At 38.1% G+C, this 22413-nt stretch overlaps 1 protein-coding gene across 1 annotated transcript in view; it reads left to right on the top strand.

The window, feature by feature from the left end:
- Window positions 1-22413, top strand: part of MGAT4D (MGAT4 family member D) — a 40019-nt gene that overhangs the window by 8364 nt on the left and 9242 nt on the right. The window contains exons 2-9 of the mRNA XM_075708924.1: window positions 3062-3223; window positions 7405-7539; window positions 9402-9535; window positions 11690-11736; window positions 13827-13940; window positions 15254-15329; window positions 20394-20505; window positions 21432-21562. Of these exons, the coding sequence (XP_075565039.1) occupies window positions 3062-3223; window positions 7405-7539; window positions 9402-9535; window positions 11690-11736; window positions 13827-13940; window positions 15254-15329; window positions 20394-20505; window positions 21432-21562 (911 nt within the window). The remainder of the gene's footprint in view (window positions 1-3061; window positions 3224-7404; window positions 7540-9401; window positions 9536-11689; window positions 11737-13826; window positions 13941-15253; window positions 15330-20393; window positions 20506-21431; window positions 21563-22413) is intronic.

The raw sequence follows: 22413 nt of genomic DNA, 5'->3' as shown, positions 1-22413 counted from the left end.
ATCTCTCTATTTTCCCATTTTATCCTGACAGTCCCCGTTGCTGATAGAACCATTGGTAGAGAAGGTGTTGCGAGGTCAGGCTATTGCTGGGGACAAACAGCGTTCCATGATACAGCCAAAGTTCCTTTCTCCTGGCCTTCCTTGCCAGAGTGAGCTATATTTGTGAAAATGCCTTGTCTGCTTCTTTTCAAGCAAGCTATTGCAAGCAGCTCTTTCAGTTCTGTGTAGGTCCTTAGATACTTAAAGAGCAACACTTCCACACACACACTAAAATCCATTTAAACTTAATGACCATTTAAATATTGAGAGCATTTAGCTTCATAATGCTTCTAATTTCATCATCTTAGCTTGCTACAATTATATCAGTAATACATACTGTTCATGACAGTACCTTATTGCACAGCAAAATACAAAAATTTCAGTATTGCTTTCCAAACACACTTTTTTTGCCAAAGGTTTACTAATAGTTAATATTGCTCATTTACATATGCTCTAATAACACTTAGAACATTTCATGTTCTATTTCAAACTGTAACTGTTTATAATAACAAACTCATTCTTTGCTAAGGGTGAGTGAACACTACGTTCCTTTTGTCAAACCCTTGCTTCCCCAGCGGTCAGAATTGAATGAGGTAAGCAATTATGAAGAGTCTTGTTCTGCTAATGGAACAGAGACTTCAATTCGGAAGGACTCAAAAATGTGGTTTCCTTCTTCTGACCTGAAAAAATAGATAAGGTCAATTACAAATGCTAGCTTCTTTGAGTGCACTCAGTGATAGCTGAGTATTGACCTCTTATTTGCCAGAGGCATCTATGATACTTTGGTAGGCTCACCTGTAAGCAAATAAAACTACAGTTACTTGGTGCTTGCCAAAAGTCAGTCCAGTAGTGACACCAGTAGTTTTGAGTCATACTGACACTGGATAGCTGAAAGAATTGTAGAGAGGGACTACAATGTTATTATTCATCTGCAATTTCTTTACTGATTCCTCCTATAATATAGTTGCACTGAGGGGAATTTTAGTTCGGCACATCCATTACTCGATCTTTAGTTTATACCTCTGAATTTGTCTTGGGTTGCAAGATAAATCATCATGTTTACATGTATTGATGCTCTATTTGGGATCACTTTCTTGCTATGAAAACAGTATGATTAATGTCTGTCAGTCACCTAAATCAGCTGAAACCTTCTGTTTCCATTTTATTCATATACGTTCTAAAGCAAAAAGCTAAAGGTTGGATTGTGGCATTGGAAACGCAGCTGCAAAAGAAAAGCATAAAACAAGAAAGTGTATTCCTGCGTGGTAGCTGATGAAAGGGATCTTCCTTAGGTGCTCCAATAATTTAGCTCGTTTGGGGTTCTAGCTCTGTAGCCTGATGCCTCATGACAGTTTTGTATTGGAAATCTGTTTTAACCTTTCCCCTGCAGTTGTTAAAAGATGGACTCTCCATCTGTTTCCTCATTTGATCTTCCATTTATTTATTTATTTATTTTCCAATTATTTTTTAGGGAAGCCTACTTCAGTAAGCTAGAACTTTCTTGTTGCACATGGCTGAGATAATCCAGGTTTCCCCTTCCTTCAACAATGCTAAATTTACATCCATAGCTGCGTAGTACAGAATACTCCTAGATATGAATGCCTTTCTTGCAAGTCAAAATGTTTTCAAGACTGACTGAAAATTTTAGGAAGCATTCATTTTTTGGGCATTTTACTAAACATACTTTAAATTTTTAATGAGACCAATAATAATAATAATGTAGATCACATGCTTACTTCTTTTTTCTAACTGCTTTCTTCCTAGATGTTTTAAACTTCGGGGCCTTCCAGTCATACATTTATTGATTAAATTAAGGACTTGTGTTTACTGCAAATAAAAAAACCTGTTTATCCAAAATGCAAATTAATTCCAGTTTGAAATGCCTCTGCAAGTCCTCACAAATTTGTATTACCTGCACATTCTGCTCTTAGTCTCTTTTACAGGCTAGAATCCCTAGGAATTCCCTTTTGCTGAGAGGCAACGGTGGGTCCTAGGAAATGAGTCCTGGCAAGGATGGGACGCGGCACAGTCCTCAGATAGAATGGGAGAAGTGTCTAAATAACAGTGTTTAACTAAAAAAAAAACCCAATAAAAAAGCAGCATTATAAAACATTTTTAAATGAAGTAGAAGTCCCCTTCTGCCTTCTACATTCTTTACTTCCTGTTGCAAAGTGAGCAACATTATTGAAGTGTTGCCTTACACTAATTTTAATAAGTCTAACAATCTTTATTCACGTGGCAATGAGGCAGTGGAGGCACTGACAAGTGTGAGTCTTGTATATCATCTGTGATAACTGAGAAGTTCTGACAGTACTTGCTTCTTAGGAAAGTGGATCTTCTGTAAACATAACATTGACATTATCTGAGAATACTGTGCAGAACAGCTGAGGTGTCTGATAACCGTGTACAGCGGTTCTAATATCAATACGATTGTAGAGTATTTCATCAAAGGTGTGCTATATATTATGAAGTTATCCTTCAATCTAGAGCACAATTTCAGTTGTCATCTAATTAAATATATCCAGGAGCTCAAATAACCATCTTTACTAAGAGTTCTTAGGATAGTCCAGGCACTTTTTAACTCATAAATGAAGACTGAATACCTTAATATCTCTATTTTAATCTTAATAGTGTTTTATGCAAAAGACAAGCCATTACATAATTACACTCTTCAATGTGACAAGGGTCATCAAGATTTGTCGCTTAGCGAAAAATGTTGTTGGCTCTACTGGATAGCACCTTCCCTTGCAACTCATAGTCTTTCACTTACTTTTTCCTTATGGATATAATATTCTTGTTCTTGTCTTCTACTGCAAGCCTTTACCCAGCTGTACTCCTAACTCTGCTTTTTAATACTCTTCCAGACTTCTTCGTTCCATGAATAAACTTTGAGCAGCCTTTTTTATTATTGTTTATACACTTCTGGTCATGTCTTCTTCTGGACCATCTCCTATTCTTAGCCTTTCTCTGTATTCCATTATATAATTCACCTCTTTGAAAAGAAATTATGTTCTTATTGCAGGAAATGACTTAGACATGTACCAAAGCCAGTTGCTGGAACTTCGGCAAAGGCTATTGTATGCTGAGAAGGAAAGTAAAAAAAGATCACAGGAACTGAGCAGTGCCCTAGATGAAATTAAACGTGTACTTGCAAAAAGAATGAACTTGACAATGAATCATACAGGTTTGTATGTATAAAAATGTACTGTGTTAACAGTTCCACGTTTTGTGTGCTCATGTTTCTTTATCACTGCTGTGGGGAGAAAATTTATTGGTTTGATTGTATTAGCCCTAGGGAGAAGCTTCTACTTTAAAAAAAAGGGTGGGGAAGTAATCTGTAGCCCTTCTTTAAATAGGACCAGTTAGTAACTAAACAAATGAGAGAAAAAAAAAAAGAGGACACAATAGATTGCAGTGGTGTCATAGTGGCAAAGCTGTACATGTTGCTAATTGAGTTTCTTACAGTGCTTATCCCTCTCTTGCTGCCAACTACAGAACACTGAATAAGCTATTTTTACTAGCTTTTACTGTGGCACTACACCCTGATGAATACTAGGGCAGTGTCTAACCTGGAAGGCAGGTACACCTCCTCAGATGTTCCACAGTCCTGGTCCCCCTCCTGTCCAGGTGGAGTGACTTTTGCAGGGGACTTTTTGGCTATGAGTGCTCTGCCATCCTGCCAGCGGACTCCAGGCACTGAGGTGTGCGTGGTGGGTGCGCAGTCTCATCTCAGCAGGCAAGCCACATCCAGCTGGGTGCTTGCCTGAACCCAGGAGTTGAGAAGCCCCATGAGGCCTTGGTGGCTAGATACAGCCTGCGAATGTTCCCTCTAGAACTTATCTTGCAAGTAGTTTGTTAATTATCTGAAGGAAATGTGAATGCTTGTAAGTGATGGCAATAAAAAGAAAACCTTTAAGTGGGGGTTTCTCGGCTTTTTGTTTTTTTTTTTTTTTGAGGGACACCAACATGCAATTAAGTTTACTCTAGTGATCTGGCTTCTTCCTATTGGTTAATTAAACTTATTATTTATTTAAAAATATATTAGATCCTTGCTTTACAGACTGTTGTACATTCCCATCTGTCTGCACACTGTAGTTGCATACAATAGACTAGTCAGATTGATTTTGTCCCCTAAAAGAAACGATGTAGTAGTGCAGGATCTGCCTTCTTCCCTGTTCGGATTGGAAGAGCTACTTCCCTGGGGAGAGAAGGAAAACTAGAAGGGGCATCTTTGTGCTGGAGGCATTCCACAACACACCCCGACTTCAAAAACAGTCTGGATGCCACTGAGAACTACTTTTTAAAAATCCTTATTTGCATTCAGTACAGCAGGCTGGTATCAGATTAAAATAGGGAATTAACCAGGACTGTTACAGGGGAAGAAGGAACAAGGTGCATTTCTGTTTTGTGTAGTCAGCTTTGTTTCTTATCTTGTTCTTCCCTGCCTCTTTTTGTCTGTTTATTCAATATTAGTTCAGTGGGACTGTTCACATGCATATAAACAAATGCTTGAGTGTTGGCAGGGTTGTGGCCTTACAAGCTTTAGAATAGAGACCATGTTGTCAGCTACCAGTAGCCCCACATACTGTGGACAAAGAATTATTGCTTAATGCACATAATAGCAGTAGAGTGCAGGTTCCCCTTCACTCTGCTCGTCATCCTTATTGGAGCCAGCTGAATATCAGAAAGTATTAAAGCTGTCAATTCACAGGATTCAATGCAGAAATTTCTTAAAATCACCAAATAGTTTTATTTTTACTTATTCTTCTGCTTTGCATTCCAGCCAAGTTTTATTGTACAACAAAAATGAAAAGGTTTATTGTATGCAAAAAGCTAAAGTCCCTTGCCTAACCCTTGATAGGTACTACTTAAAAAAAAAAAAGGAAAGTCCTTGAAAAGTTATGAAGGTGGTTTTAAAAAAAAAAAGTTTCTGTGCAGCAAAATTCCAGTATATTTAATGGCAAAGCAGAGTGGGAGTTGTGGGTCTTTCTTTCATACACAAATGTCTGGGCATATATATATATATATGGGGGTTTTGAGGGTTTTTTAAACTGTTTTCTGTAGAGTGAGGAATCTCTGTCGAGTCCTGATTTTCAGTGGGAATATCTTTTGGAAGTTGAAAAACTTTGAGCAAATACTACCTGTTCAGTAAGCCTCTGTCTTCATTGATCTAGGCTGAGTGAATAAAGCTGATGATGGTCATTTGTAAGACTTGTTTTCATGGAATCATAGAGTGGTTTGGGTTGGAAGGGGTCTTAAAGATCATCCAGTTCCAACCCCCCGGCCACGGGCAGTGACACTGTCCACTAGACCAGGCTGCTCAAAGCCCCGTCCAACCTGGCCTTCAGCGCTTCCAGGGATGGGGCACCCACAGCTTCTCTGGGCAACCGGTTCCAGTGCCTCACCACCCTCAGAGTGAAGACTTTATCTACCCTCTTTCAGTTTAGAGCCGCTACCCCTTGTCCTATCACTACATGCCCTTGTAAAAAGTCCCCCTCCAGCTTTCTTGTAGGCCCCCTTCAGGTACTGAAAGGCTGCAATAAGGTCTCCCTGCAGCCTTCTCTTCTCCAGGCTGAGCAACCCCAACTCTCTCAGCCTGTCCTCATAGGAGAGGTGCTCCAGCCCTCGGATCATTTTTTGTGGCCCTCCTCTGGACTCGGTCCAACAGGTCCATGTCCTTCCTGTGGTGAGGGCCCCAGAGCTGGACACAGCACTCCAGGTGAGGTCTCAGCAGAGCAGAGCAGAGGGGCAGAATCCCCTCCCTCGACCTGCTGGCCACGCTGCTTTTGATGCAGCCCAGGATACGGTTGGCTTTCTGGGCTGCAAGAGGATGTTGCTGGGTCATGTTGAGGTTCTCATCAACTAACACCCTGTCCTGGGTTTAGCTGGGGCTAAAGCATGACAACCCCCAAGCCCTTCTCCTCAGGGCTGCTCTCAATCCATTCTCTGCCCAGCCTGTATTTGTGCTTGGGATTGCCCCGCCCCACGTGCAGGAACTTGCCCTTGGGTTTTAAGTAACTTTGAATGGTGGTAAATTGGGGGAGTTACCTTAGATGCATTTCTTAAGAAAAAAAACTTTCCATCTAAGTCAATAAACCTTCTGTTGCTTTGCTGACTGTGAAACTGCGAGTTTTCAAGTTTTCTGCAGTTTTGAAGGCTGTTAACGTGATTTTGTTGGCTAAAACTAATTGAGGTGGTGTTCTGATATCACGAAGTGCCCTAGCACCAGCCTCTTTGTACAACTGATAAAGTATCTGAAGGAGGCACCCACTGAAGTATGAATTACCTTAGATAAATTCATAGGAGCTTTGTTTTTCTTTCAGGCAAAAATACATACGCAGTGTAGGTAGCTAGCGGGGTGTAGAAAAATTCAGCAACAGAGAATGACAGACAAAATTCTACTGTGAAAGCCATATGCTGCCTGTGTCAGGAAAGCAAGATTTAAGCCTTTAGACAACTGGTAAATAAAGTCTGGAGTGATCCTCAGTTTTGTTTCCAAGCAGTTTTCTTAAATATTAGAAAGACCATTTGCTATTCTTCATAAATATAGTCTTCATTTTAATCCATTCAAATACCTTCTTTAAAATTGCATGGTGCATACCATCTCTGCCTGCATGGGTTTCTTACATTAAGCACCATTTTTTTTGCAAGCTTATAGTTGATTTTATAATGATTTTAGAATTAAGTTGTTCAAGTTTTTATTAAATTTATTTTAAAGGGTTTTTTTACCACCACTGGAACATTCAGGAATGTTTATATCAAGGAAGATACATTAGTAAATTAATGGTATCTGGTTTTTATATGGCTTATTTTTAAAAAATAGGATTATTTTTATAAGGTCATACTTGAGTAATTTCAACATGAATAAATATTCTAATTATTTTCATCTTTATTTTAAACTAGTAAAGCAAAAATAAATGTTCCCTACTTTTCTCTTAAGTACTTGTTTCTCGAATAGTTTCTAAAGGCCTGGATCTGGTTGTCCTTTTTGCCATAGGACTTTTTATAACCTGAGAACTTCTGTTTGAGCCCTCAAAACCATCATGTGTTACATTTTGGGGAAAGCATTTAAGTTTGTTAAGTAATTAAGAAAGTTAAAAATGAGAATCTGTTTCTTTTCATTTAAAAAGTTGCTTGCCAACTGTGCAAAAAACAAACCAGGTTTTTTTCCTGCTGCTTTTAAAATCCCTGCTTATTGTGTCTTAAGATGGCTCAATCCTGCAACTGTTTAGGCACAGGGAAATGCAGGCGGAGTTCCCAGGACATTCAGGCTTGGAGCTCTGCACCATCGCCTGGGTGGGGGGTGTTGTATTGGGTGATTCTCAGTTTTTACCGCAGGTAATGTGGGTTTGTTGTTTCTTTAAGAGGATATGAAAGCGTCAAACCTCCCCAGAAAACTCCCTGTGCATCTTACAAACATGTACTACTATCTACCTCACCTTCAAGAATATGAAGATGCCATTTTCCCGAATGTTATTTTTGGGCAACAAAGAACTGGAGGTAGGAAATAAACTTTGTCTTATATTTTCTATATGTTTATATTTTATATTAAGTTCTAGCAATGAAGCATACTTAAAGTTTGGAGGGGGTTTTCTGCCTCAACTTTATAATGTTGCCAAACTGAATAAATTTTAATGGGGGTGGCAAAAGCACTTTTACCACTCCTGTGCCGATTTCAAGTCTTTCCCAAAGTACTCCGATAAACCTTTTCAAATATCAACAAAAAATAGTCAGAACTGAACAGCAATATTATTTTTGTTCTTAGTCATGGATCCATAAGGCAAAGATGCATTTAGCTGACATTTTTTCTGACAAAATTAGTATGAGTAAGGAAGCCAGGGAGCATTTACAATTCACACAGGTTGCTAAAGTTAGAAGCAAACGGAAAGGTGATGTGATAGTTTGAAGGATATTAAAAAATCTGCAGTGTAACTTTTTAATCCACATGAGAAATCAGCTGACGCCTGCACAAATTGTAATGAATTCCAGTGAACTATAATACGAATTAAGTTAAATCTTCTCCTAATTGTCATGTGATAGGTAAAAATAACATTCAAAAGCAATAAGCAAACAAGGAACTAGTCAACTATTTTACTGAGGTTTGTATTTTGTTGAAATTTTGACTTTTCTCTAGGGTTAGAGATTAACTTGGCTGTGCCCATGACATGGGCTAGTGGTTCTACTGGGGTAGTGCTATGGTTTTCACTGGAGTGAGATCTATGAGCCCACAGATCAGTGTGAGTATGCAAAAGACCACAGGTAGTCAGCCAAATGATTTGCAAAAAAACCTCAGAAAACCAGAACCATTCACAAGCAAGCAAGGAAAAAAAAAAAAAAGGAAGAAAATTAATAAGTAATAAAAGAACACTGCATTAGTTGCATGTTTAATTTTCATTTATTTGTACATGAAAATCACAATAGCAAGAACACGCTTTAACAAGTATAGGTTGAGCTTCAGTGTGTAAAACCAAACAAAACCTCAGTGGTTTAGCAGGTTATGTGCTGGGAAGGAATGTTGGAACTTTGGCATTTTTGAGCTGATGCTGGCACAAATGATGAAGACCAAAGGAAGTCACTAACTGCACCTAATCCCTTCCTTCAAAATCTGCTGCTTCCTTACCAGCGTCACGAAGCTTTGGTGAATAGGAATCTTCTGCAAGGACTAAGAATTCTACAGGTTTACTGAGCCATATTAGGTCACTGACTTGAGTAATGCCCTCACCGATGAAAAAAGAGGTCTTGCTTACAGTCTAATGATGTAATATAGCACAGGTTTGCTACTAGTGAAGTCTTTGCCAGAGACAATTTGAGTTCCTTTATTCTTAATAATAATAACAACATGTAAGTTCCTTTTTTCTTATTGATTATGTCAAAGCCATGGATTCATATCACTTAAATAGCTCAGAAAGATTTTATGAGATTTTGGTTTTTTTATTCCTTTCTGAGATATACAGTGCTGACCACCTGTGACAACTTGCTTAGTAAATCAGCGTTGGTTTAACTCTTACTACTCAGATCTCCAACTCCATACCAAGAGCTAGCACCTATTTTGCAATACCCATTTTTGAAACTCAATAGCAGATACCTATGTGTCTGCCAGAGGTAGTAACATCTCCAAGTTCTCAGATGTTGACAGTCTACAGCGTAGACTTGGTGCTTATAACACAGACACAGGTGTCTGTAACCTAAACTTAGCTGGAAGTATCTCCAGATATCAGGTAATAAAGCAAATGGTGTCACAGTGCTAAAGGAATATTAACTGTCACTCAGTCTCATGCTCACATCAAAGCAACATTAAAATGTAATTTCAGTTTCCCTTTACCTGACTTAGAATTGCGTGGCTTGTGGACTTTTCTTTGCAGTCTCACTGGTGATGGGTATTCCTACTGTGAGAAGGGAAAAACAACATTATCTGATTAATACACTGCATTCCCTACTGTACGAACTGTCTGAACAGCAAAAGAACGACTGTGTAGTAATCATCTTTGTAGCAGAGGTAAGTTTGCATGGAAGGGTGCAGTATGCTGATAGACAATACAGAGATTTATGTCTTAGTGTGATAGTGTAGGAGAGGCTGAAAAATACTATTAGCTAGGCCTTCCGGAGGGATTTTTTCAGGGCTGGAGGAGACAGCAGTTACGCCTCTGTTCATATGTGGAAAAAGCCTGTAACTCAGATGATCGAAGGATAAAAAGTCGCATTACATTTACAAACACAGTTGTTGCAGTCAGATTTTCAAATAAAACCATATGAACTCATTATTTATCTTCGAAAGTGAAGTATTCTACTTCAAGAATGAAATGTAAATCCTCCACAGAAAAGTTCCATAGACCCTGAAAAAAGTAAACTTACTCAGTCTAACAAAAGTTCAGATTGTTTATCTGCTGCTTTGATATCATAGATCTTGCAAAGTACCTTGACATGCTGGAGCCTTGCCTTCTGCATGTGTATTGACATTTCTTGTGAAAGAGAAAACTGTTCAGAGACTTGAACGATTCCGTGTTTGGGAGAGTGAACAGTGCTCAAGGTAAAATATTAGGGGTAAATTAATTTTTTCTCATGCCAAAATGTCTTGATCACATTGGAAAAAAGCTGCAGAAGGGAATTAGCTAGTGATAGTTACTTGCAGGTAAAAAGACTGTGCAATTATTCAGACTTCATATTTATTCATATTTCTTAGTCCGTCCATAAACAGCATTAGATTTCATACATGTATTCATTAACAGTTAAAGTTTGCTTTTTTAGTTCAGTCATCACTTAGAGCAGCTTTTGCAACTGTAATACTGTCAAACAGAATATAGTTCACTTTATTAAGTTAGGTCATGACTTCCACTTTTCTGTTTGGATCACAACACTAAGTAGATAGGCTCAGTTTTACTGGCTGTAGTTCCTCTTCAGCAGAATTTTCAGGAGCTGAACTTACTTTACAGTTGCTATTTCCCAATGAAAAGCCCTGGCAACAATGAGCTTTGCCTAGCTGCCATTCAGGGCTTCGGAGAGTTCTTTGAGTTTTTAAGGGTTAACTTCTGAATAGTACAGTATCCCACAGTAGACAGTCCTAAAGTGGCACTTTTAACAAACAGTAACTTTGGTTGTAGTAATACTCCATTTCAGCCAATTTAGGATTAAACTGACGTTGTAAGAATCTGTCTCTCCCCTTTCTCCCATCCCCAAAATCACATTCTTGCAGCTTCCATTTTTCAGCCATGCAGTAAATTAGAGCAGGTTGATCGTGCTGATTTGAGAGGTGATAAGAACATTTAATTATGAGAGGGGGGCAGGTGTGTTCACTGATCATGAATCCACACCTTTTTCCCAGAAAGTTTCAGAAGATCAAGTTAAATGTTTACATCATGCATTAAGTCAGAGTAACTTATTGACTGAAAGCGAGTTTTGAAGTTGCTGGTATTTTTTTTCTTAACACAGTTCTTTACTTAGCACACTGCATCTTTTTTACTTATTACAAATTTAATATATAGCTGGTAACAATTATTTGTGTGTTTAAAGAAAATCTGAACTGCTATGACATGTCGTATTGCTTTCGAAATTCATAAAACTTAGCACTGTTTAATATAGTTAACAGATGTGTTTTCCACACTAAAAGTGTTATTTTTATGAAACAGCGGCAATGAAGGAGTATGTCCTCAAAATTTCCAGACTAAGAGCCATAAGTTTGTTATAGTAGGAAGAAACTCTAAATAAAAGTATCGCTAGCTTTAGAAAGTTTTGCTTAGGTGACTTTTCTCAACAGCCTCAGGCCTCTTCTGTGATTTTTTGATGATTAACCTGAAACAGCACTTTTTACTGACAGTTTTGTGACTTTGCTTTTCTGGCATAACTGAAAACTGTAGAACAGCATTTTATGCAGAAAATGGCTTGGCCTCCTGCAGAAGCAGTGAAAAAACAAAATGCAGAAACCATAGCTGGAGATAGTTCAGCTCTACTTTCAATTGCATTGAAAGTTCAATTGGCTTGAAAAACCTATACTGTCCTTTAGCAGAAATGCTGCTATAACATATTGCTTTTGTTTGGAATGAAAAGAATTGGAGAATAAAAAGGAAGTTTTTGCATGTAAATATTCCCTACAAATTTTTGCTTAATAAAAAAATGGGTGACTTGAAATGAACACCCCCCCGCTTCTTTTCTTTAGGTGAATGAAGAATATGTTAACAGTGTTGCAGAAAGTGTTAAAACCAGGTAAGTCCCATAGAGTTTAACACTGAACAGCTAGTAAACACATTTTGAGCTTTTATGGAAAGAATTAGAGCATTTCAGCAATAAATTACAACTCTACCATACTGAAATGGAACTGCTAAGAAATGAGGCAAAGGTGCACTCTTAATATGTGTATCATAACACACTGTGAAATTCAGAACAGAAGGATGTATATCGGTTTATTTTCCTTTTCTTATTTCATAAATATGCTTTAACTAATCAGATGAGGTCTCAAGCCTCTGATAAATATTTACTTGAACCTCAGTCTTTTCCCCATTAAATTAATGATGCAATTCAAGGCACCTGAGGCTACATGCGTTAGGTCCCCACTGACTTCATGGCCCTGCAATGTATTCTGGTGCCTGTCATATTTCCTACGTGTTTTTGTTTCCTCATTTGCCTCTTTTTCATGAAGGCAGTGGATTTCGGACAGCAATCTGATTCTATTTATACTGTTAAATACTATTATATGATGGGTAACATGAGATGGATATTCTTTGCCGTGCCAAATTAATACAAGAGTTATCAAATGAAGGCTTGAGTCCTCCCTGCAGTTTTGCTTGGTCTTACCATTCTTTCCCATAGACATTTATGGCATCATGTGCATGTGAAAAACCTTAGAGCAGCTTGAGAAGAACAACTACTAAATTAAAATGTTTGGGCAAAAAAATGCCTTCATTGGTAGATTTATTTTGTCTTACAAAAGCTGCTTTCTAAGAAATGCTATAGTGTAGCTAACAGTCATAAAACAGGTAAGGCTAAAGGCCCTGAAGCGCAGCTGACTGCAAGTAGCAAGAGATGAAATCCGCATTGTGCTGCAGTACTGGTGTTGCTGGTTTCTTGGGCGCACAAGCTCATTCGTGAACTAGTTACTCTGATAGAACCCCACTGTGGCCAGTATTAGAAGTGAAACAGCCTTTCCCCTCTCTCCTTCTTTAACATGACTACAAGAGAGCTCTCAATCTTTGCATCAACGTTTTTTAATGTTAAAAAAACAAAACAAAAAGTTGAACACGGTGCCCGGAGAGGTTGCCCTTTTCCTTCACTTCTGAGGCTTTGCTGCACATCCTGCCCTACTCCAGGGTTTTCCAGACTGTATTTAGGGTGCAGGTTTCCCCCAGAAGGCTCCCCGAGCTGAGCCTCTAGCTAAGTAATAGCAACAGCTATCCTGCCTCCAGCGGGTTTAGCTCCGCTGGGAGTGCTGCGGCTAGGACAAGGTGAAGAGGCAGTCCTCCTCAGTACTGTTGAGCACCACAAGCTACAATATGTACTTAGATAATTTTTATGATTTTGTTACAGTTTTTGAAAATATTACTGCAGAGTAGATGCTTTGTCAGTGTTACACAACAAGGTTGAGATTCTTTTTCATAAGCATGCTTGTACTGTGGTGTGCTTGATTTTTGATGTTACCTTTTTTTCATTAATGGGGAACTCAGTTCTGAAGACTCCTTATTTCAATGATCCTATACTTATTAAAAAGTGAAGTGGTGGTTTGTTTTTTTTTTTTAATATTCTGGAGGAAGAGGGAGATTTGACTTCCAGGTTTGGCTCCCAAAGTTGATTACTCATTTTTTCAATGACTTTTTAAATGGAAAATTTAATCATTGGAGCAGAGACTAGACCCAGACTTCCCATACCAAACCCTCACGCCAGGACAGTATCATTTTGGCTAGAATATAGAATTAGAGCAAGTGTAAGGAAGCTAAGAGCTCTCATGCAAAGGGGAACAGTTGTGTGTAGTTCTAGATAGTGGATTTAGTTGTGAATTACTGCTGTGCTTTGGCAACCATCTCAGGATTACGAGTAAGCATCTATAGATGCAGTAGGGGCAGGATTTCTGACACGCTTCTCTTCAGTGTTTTCTATGACTTTGAGTTGCAGTCCTGCCTGTTCTGATGGTTGTCAAAGACCCCTTCTTGGTTCCTGATTTACAATCTGTGTGACTTAGTTTCTTTGCTAGAGCTGTGAATTCTGCTTATGGAGGAGCAGACCTAACTCTGGGGAGCTGCTGTCCATGGTTGCCCTCAAAAGTCTTTTTGAGGAATGGGGTCTCACTAAGCTTCTCTTCACAGCTTCCCCAGAGAAATCCAGTCTGGACTCCTAGAGGTTATTTCTCCTCCTGCTTCTTATTATCCAGATCTTTCCAACCTGAAGAAAACATTTGGGGATTCAGAGGACAGAGTAAGGTAAGATAGCTGTATAATATCTAAGAGCTTTTTCTAAGAGTATAAAGTGGAAAATTCTGCAAAAGTCAACATTGTTTGAGCTGATAATGTTTTTGTGTGTCAGAGCTAATGGACCTCAAGTGTACTTTTTTAAAAAAATTATTACACAAGGGGATCTTGAGAAAAGCTGTGCTGCACATCAGCTTCAGTGTGAGAGCTAAGGCTTCTCCTTTGGGTCTTGACTCTAGGCATCCCATAGGTTTTAAACCAGATGAGTAATGCCAAGAGGCGATACGCTAGACGATCTGGTCATAAAGGGAAAAATAGGAAAATTTTTTATGTGATAGATAAGGGAGAGGCTCTGTGGACACACAAAGGAAACCCCATGTGGCCCCCTAGCTAACTAGTAAAAACTACTGTGGGTTTAACTAATAACCTAACTTTTGGTGCTCATGGACTTTTTATACTACTGTTAATAATATATACTAACTGGTGATTTCATTCGCTCATGTGCCCCAAATTCACTGAGACAGAGATTATAACCTAACAAAACTGATTTATTGGAGGAAAGTAATTTTCTTTGATCAACAATAACTAATTTATCAGACGCCACCCCAAGAATGCAGCAAGAGAGCTGCGCTACTGAGAGTTTAGGTTGAAGGAAATCAGCAAGTGTATGTATGCATGTATATTTGGTTTATGGATAAACCTTGTATCTTTCAGAGCATAAACATGTTTACATACCTATACCTAAGTTTCAGATATGACTAGATTTGAATCAGGTACACTTTTATGTTAATTAAATACTGATAAATTAATCTCTAGTTTTCTAGCATTGATTATCAAACATCAACTTCATCCTCTGGTAAAATGAGAGACTATACTTTGTAGAAAAAAATCTGTGTTTACATTTAAACCTGAAAATGAAGTTTATTAACCTGTTTTCTGTGCTGTTCATCAGTAAATGCACTTAATTTTAGATCTTTAAATAATCATTGTGTGTTGATCTCTACTGTTCGTAATACAATGAGTGGAATCTTTAAGTCATTCGACATGAATGTACTTGTGAGACATTTTGTTTCAGGCCGCATTGATGCAGATCAAAATTTTTTGCTTAGTTAATACTAACTTTTATAGGAAAGTCAAATTATTTACAAATGTTTACACTGATTATAGATTTAATTTTTTATTCACTTAACAATAAGTTAGAATACTCAACCTTGCAATTTTATTGTAGAGGAAAAAAACTGCAGAGCATTAGAAATGCTTTTATTATAGAAATAACTCTTACAACCCCCCCAAAAAGCTCATCAGAATTTGCTGCTTATGTTTAGGTGGAGAACTAAACAGAATTTGGATTATAGCTTTTTAATGCTATATGCCCAACATAAGGGAACATTTTATTTACAGGTACGTTCACGTTATCATTAAGTAGCTGCAATACAACTGTACTGATTATTAGGTTTGGCAGTTTTAATTTGTTTCAAAGGCCTCAATAAAAACAGCAATCTGTTGTCATTTTCTCTGTATTTTGCCTGTGCTCTTTACAAGAGCATATTTCTGTGTTTATATACATCTTGCAGCCAGGTACTATTTGATTAAATCCATCTGTACCTTCCTGTCATTTGTGAGGTTGAATAACAAGGTAACTGAAGCATGAAACCCTTACTTGATTAGGTTAAGAAAGTCAGAGTTTAATGTGTTTTCACTTGGTGCAGCAAGACAGAATAGTGGTGGTAGGTCCTAGCCCAGATCACAATGAACCAAAAAACCCCTACAGACAGGGAAACATACCGGTATAGTGATACTGGAGGCAAGGTTAAACTGCAAGGTGGTACATATCCTAAATTCTCCAGAAGATTTAGAGTGTTAGACTTTAAGAAGATCCCCATGCATTCAGGCTTAGGTTTAGCCACTGTTCTAGATTTGTGCTAATTTGCGCTCCATACAGATGATAATCACCACCAGAGATTCCAAAATTTATCATGATTGTTCAATAATGGAACAGATCCATAAAATTTCATGTAGCTCATGAATGTCAACAGTTTTAAAAAAAGCTCAGAACAGCATTTTGCTTAGTTCTTAGTTTTCCTGGGTCTTCTCCTGCTTGAACAGGTCTCAGACTCTCTATCACGTAAGTACATCACAAGATTCCCAGAAGTAGAAGAGAAGACCGCAAGAGCAGGCATCTTGTACAATTCCTGTCAGCATTTAACACAAATGCATTTGAGCTGAACTACTCAAGAGTCTATGCTGCATTCTCAAATTTGGCATAGGTACTCAGAAGACAGGTGGGCAAATAAAGATGTTATCTATTGAACAGTTAAGTTTCACTGGAAAATGAAGTATTTTCCTGTGACTTTCCTATGTTTTTAAGAACGCTACCCAAGTTTACTAAGTGCGCTAGAGCATTAAGGCGTGGGAAACATGGTGAACAGAAATGTTAAGCATGCTGCCAGACACTTAATGTCCCTTTCTATTGTAAAGTTCTCCAAGCCTTTGTGTTTGCATGGAAATTACTTATGTATTTGTATTTTTAAAGAAATTTGAGAATATGTGTTTTCTTATCTGGGACATTGTATAAGGACTGAACTGTGTTACTCGGAGCAAAGCCTGGATTGTGATGGTCTGGTGGTAGTTATGGCTGCATTCAGAATTTTCTTAGAAAGAAACTATGCTTTCCTCATACCATTGCCTAGTATACCCGCTTCTTCATTTGTGTCCAGTCTGCAGCGGCTTCTGTAGTACAGATGCTGGTCTGCCCAGAAAATACTCTGTAGAGTGCAGGTGAAAAGAAGGAACACATGCTGCCATAAAGTCAGTTATGATCTCCCTCCATTTGGAAGCCTTGTATTAATGGAAAGCAAATAACTTAAAAATCCCTTTCTTCAGCCTGGTACAAAGATTTACTTGAGTAATCTTAGGGAAAACTTGAAGTAGCTTAGATTTTGTTTACTGTTTTGTCAGGAATAGTATCATTTGGGTGACTGATATTAACTTCTGAATTTTGAAAGAAGATAAGCATCTGTAATTACTCTTGATGTCTACATGATAGGCAAGATCTTAGCTGAATAAACACATAAACATTCTAGGATACTGCTGAATCAGGATTCAAGCAAGTAGCTTTGTGAAGTCCATTGAAGCTAACTGGGTTACACTGTGGATGAACCTTACTCACTGATCAAACATATTCTTTGAAAAAAGACAATAAATCCCATCAGTCGCCTCATCTCTTCTACTTGAAGCATCTCTTCTACTTTGCCTGTCCTTTTTTTTTTTTTTTCTTTTTCCCCCTGAACCAGCTACTGCTTTTTTGTGAAGAAATTACTAAAAAAATAAGAGAACTTGAAATACTTGTTTCCACTTTCACTGTACTTCCTGGAGTCCACCAGAGCCCCCTTGAGACACTTGTAGTAGTGTCAGAGGCAGGGTAATGGTATCTTACATAGCTATAAAAGCAGGCATTCAAATCCCAACCTAGTAGTGAGGAGATGCATTTGTTCTTTGTGTCTGTATACACTTAGTTTATTCTGAAGTGATTAAACATTTCAAATCTGAAAGCATCTTTGAGAAACTCAGATACAGCAGGTTTTGGGAAGTGTTTTCTATTAGCACTCAGGTGAACCAAAAATAAAACATTAAATAAATCTTTTAGTGTCTTCAGTTAAAATCTGTTACAAACTTCAATTTTAGTTAACTGAACTATTGCTATGCTTTTTTCACCTCATGAGTTTTTTCCTTGTGGAGGCTGGGGGAGCTTTGTGTATTTATATATAACATATATGTATATACTGGTAATATATATTGCCAGCAGCACTTATCTGTATACCATTATTATAATTTCTCTAGCGTGTTTCTCTAATGGTTTTAAGGCCTGAGCAATAGCTCAATGAAGCCATTAGGAGTCTTTGTATTGATTTTTATTTTTTCTTCTTCCCCCCGGCTAGACTCTAGGTCAAGCCTGTTATTTGGTAGAGTTCCTAAAAGGAATAACTTTCAGGAAAGTGCATTTTTAGCTGAAATTTTCTTTATGCTCGTACTAAAAAAAAAAAAAAAGGTTCTTTATGGAATGAACTATTGGAGGTTTGTTTTCTGTGGAAAATGAGAGAACAAGATTTTTCAGCTTAACAGTCTTCACATGTTAGTTGAACGGTGGTTCGAAATAGGAAAATACCCTATTATAATTTAGAAAGGAAGATACTTTCCTGTCTGATGCCTACACTTCCATTGTATGCTACCACTTTTTCGTTGTTTCTTCAATTTTACTTCTCTTAGACAGTTAACCCACATAAGAAAAATGAATTGAAACCCATTTATTGTCTATCATTTAGGAAATTTACATAGTCTTGCTATTGTGCATGTATCTTTTTTTGCATTGCAAAGTCCTAATGAGTGAAGGGAAATTAGCTGCGATCATGTGTTCTGCTGGCCTTCTCATGGCAATGGGGCTAATGGACTAGACAGTTCATATCTTAAACTTCCTGACACTACAGGCAGTACAGCCACCGCGTAAAAAATTTTTTAAAAATCACATTAGAATTTGGGTACCATGTACTAAATGTTCAGGAAAATTACACATCGTAGAAGTTACTGAAAAAGAACTGATACTGAAGTCTCTAAGCAATGGCAGATGCTCTTCATGAAGATGTGCTTTAGTTGAACACAAATTACGGGGCTCAGGACAGGGTTAAATAAACAACTTTTAATGGCCTGCACTACACAGGATATCAAACTACATTCTCCGATATTCGCTTTTAACAGTCAGCTTCAGAAAAGACTGTTTCAGACTTCTCACTATGCAAAACTACTTTCAGTTCATAACCACATTGACACACACTTTGCATCACAGCCTGTGTATTTTTTATCTTTACAACTTTTGTATGCTTTCTTCTAGTGTTTCTCAATATGGTGGTCTTGCTAGGTTTTTTGAGATACTGCTCTGTCTCCCTTTCGTCCTTTTTTGGGGGCCCCTCAATTTCTCTTTAAGGATTCTCAGAAACTCTCTTTGATTGCTTGCCCTTTACATCTAGCTACCAGATAATCCTCTTAGCTCATTTAATATTAAGCAAGATTTCTTGTAAGTTGATGTTTCAGGGTTTTTTGATTGTTCTCTTATGCAAAACTGTTACCTCAACTCAATCCCCAGATCTCAGACTCTGTTAACAAGCATTCATCTTGATCAGTTCATCTCCATCTATCTATTTTTTGTTATCTTGCCATCAGCAAAAGCTGACAGGGTCAAAACAGATCACTTAATCTTGTCTTTCAAACGTCATTCTACTTCCTCCTGGGTTCACTGTTGACAACGCATTTCTCCCCTGCCAGCCCTACACTTGTAATGGCCAAAATCAGCAAAAAGCTGTGAGCCTGCTTTCTCATGCTCTTGCTGCTGTCTCTGTGCCGAGTCAGTTGAGGACACTGATCCAGCAGGAAGCCATGCATTCTTTTTCTCATAGCATTCATTTTCTACCTATTTAGCTTTCCAAATCAGATTCCAGTGCCACCAGACAAGCATCAGGGAAAATGAAGTACAGCAGTTAGATCAAATTAACTGCGTCATTACACTGCACCCCAACACATTTTCCTGAAGGCTTAGCCTCCTCGTCCTGTGTTTTTCACACCCATAGCAAATTCAACCCTGAATTACTTGCTGCTTAATTATTTCTGGAATTCATTTATTTCCTTTGTGTCATTACCTCTAAACTCCTTGTTTGGACTCATTGTCCTCAGCTTTAGTAACTGGAACAGCTTCTGGCTTTTCAGATCCCCATTCTTCTCTGAAAGCCATGCAAAAATGCTGTCAAGGCCTCTCCCGTTTCCCCGATAGATGTCAGTCTCCGTTTCCAATTATCCTTTAACTGGCTCTACTGCTGTATTCAGAGTCAACCTTTACAACACCTTGAAAGCTCTATGTATTCCTGTCCTTCAGTGTCCTTCACAGCATATTCTTTCTTTCGTGACTAGTATTCCCTGAAACAACTTGCTTTCTACTAGCGTCTCAGTAATCATCCACAGTTCTTCTCAGTCACCTTTTAGGCACAACAAAGTCTGCCCAGGCTGCTCTACAGAGCTTTTAACCATCTGCCTTAGACACCTCTCTTTTCAAACAATTAGCTCCTGCTGCTTATCAATGCTTATGCAACTTCAGTACAAACTGTCTACTGTCTTCTTCCTCAACCTCTACCTTTTTGCTTAATGTTTTCTTTTAAGTGAGATCTCTTTAAGGTAGGGAGTCCTCCTTTCTCGGAAAAGTGAGAAGCACTCATGGTGTTATAGTCACTCCTGTAAATAAATATTTAATGAGTGATGCTGAAACAGAGATATATGTAGAAGCTAAATAGCAATCCACTGTAGTTTGGTATGTCTTCAGTACACACTGTACAGCAGTCAAACACATTGCAGTTATCACTTAGATGTGACAACATCACCACCACTTGCCTTCTGGTTTTTTTGTTGCTTTTTTTCCCCCCCCAGCTGGAAGATGATATTATAGCCAAACCTGATTATATTCAAAGTATAAAAAGCTTTACTGCTAAACAGTCCCAAGAGTGGATGATTCTCGAGTTCTGCCAGCTTGGATTTATTGGTGAGTATTAAGACCTCAGCAGGGTCAACTGGATTTGGAGCTGTGTAGGTTGAGTAGGTCTCCCTCAGAATTACATTTCAAAGCATGGCAGGACTCACATATCAAAACTTCCCTCGTTCTTCAGGAAAGCTCCCACTGAAAGTCTTATACTTTCTATGCTCTTTAAAACTGTATTTTTAGTGCAGAGTCTCCTCAGCATAGGATCTAGTAGTTGGGTTCCCATAAGAAGCAAATTGTTCCACCTCAGGGCACTATGTGCCCCTGTAGCATGTAGTCTTCTTTTCAAGAATGGAATTTGACAGATCTATAAAAAATCTGTTTCCTTTCCTTTGTGGAGCAGAACATGCATCCCATATCATAGGGAAGGTTTTTTATTAGTAGTAAGTTTCTTTTTATGTTTTTTCTTCGGTTCTAATACAATTTACTTGTGGTAACACCTTCTAAGTGTTAGGTCAAACAAAGCAATCTAACAAAATCTGCTAATACAAATAGCAAGAGAACTAAATGAACAGTGAGAGTATTTTAAAAGCAACATTTTTCATATCTAGGTCTTAATTTAAAAATATTCAGTATAGTATTGCCAGTGAAATTGTATGTCTAGCATTTTGAGGAATTATTCAGACTTCATTTCATCTGACACACTGATACAGGTGACAGGCAGATTTGTGTCTGGAACTGGGATATAACTGCATGCTTTATTAGTCAACTGGTTGACTATGTGAGAATATCTTCAGGCATGGAACGGAAATCTTTTCAAAATCCCAACGAGCTGGAAGATAAGCAAATCTCCAAAGCTGGAGTCTGTGAAATTTCCACTAAATATCAAAATTAGATCTACGTGTTTAAGGCTGGAGTAAACATAAAGCTGGTGATTTTTGCACAGCAATAAAAATAGCTGAATATGCAACTTCTTATCTTGCTTTCAGGAAAATTGTTTAAATCGGAAGACCTGCCGCTCATAGTGGAATTTTTTCTTATGTTCTATAAAGATAAGCCCATAGACTGGCTTATAGACCACCTGCTCTGGGTTAAAGTGTGCAATCCAGAAAAGGATGCAGTAAGTATGTCTATGAATTTATGAACATAAGTAATATTCAAACAGTCTCAGTGACAAAATAATTTATTTTCCAAAAGCAGAATAGAAATCTCTTAAACCTGACTTATTTTGGAATTTGTGGGGAAAGATCTGCTGCAGAGCTGCACAGTGGCACAGTGTTTGAGCCCATTAGGGCCCATGGAGAGGCCTGACTCACAGAAATTCAGATTTCCACAGCAGAGCTGTTTTGCCTCCGTCAGCTCAGAACATGGACACCACAAGCTCACATCTGCCTGCAGCTGGTCACGTAGGAGCCCTGCAGCACCAAAGAAAATGCTGAATATGTAAACCTATGTGGACTATCACTCCTCATAACCTTCTGCTGACCTTCTAATAGGAAAGTCAGTAAAGCATACAATTTTACAGTCACAGTTGTTCTGAATTTTGTGTGCCATTTCCTTTCTTTCAGGAAGCAAAACTTAAGTGTTTTGCTTTAAATCTTTTACTACCTGGGAAAAAAATTGACTGTTTGCCTGAAAAAATATGCAGGGAAACATGTAGATCAAACGAGCTAAATGATACGTTTCACTGAAAGTGAAAGACACAGTTGTGTTGAATTGCAAAAGGTGCCATTTTTAGCACTACAGGTGAGCCCAATGATATGTTAAGTATTTCTTTATGTCCTTTTGCATTCTTTTTCTCACGACTCTTTGGTGCTAGTCACTACTCACGCTCTTCTTGTATAACAAACTGTGCCACGGAGGACTGACCAGAGTTTCTGCTGCTTCTTGGTTTTTAAGGTTCAAGAGTTTTATTTGATTAGTGTAGCCACTTCCCACTCCAGATGTTTGCACATGTTACTTTTGTCTTGA

Source organism: Pelecanus crispus, chromosome 4, assembly GCF_030463565.1.
Source record: "Pelecanus crispus isolate bPelCri1 chromosome 4, bPelCri1.pri, whole genome shotgun sequence".
NCBI classification, from domain to species: domain Eukaryota; kingdom Metazoa; phylum Chordata; class Aves; order Pelecaniformes; family Pelecanidae; genus Pelecanus; species Pelecanus crispus.
This window is presented reverse-complemented; position numbering and strand designations above follow the sequence as displayed.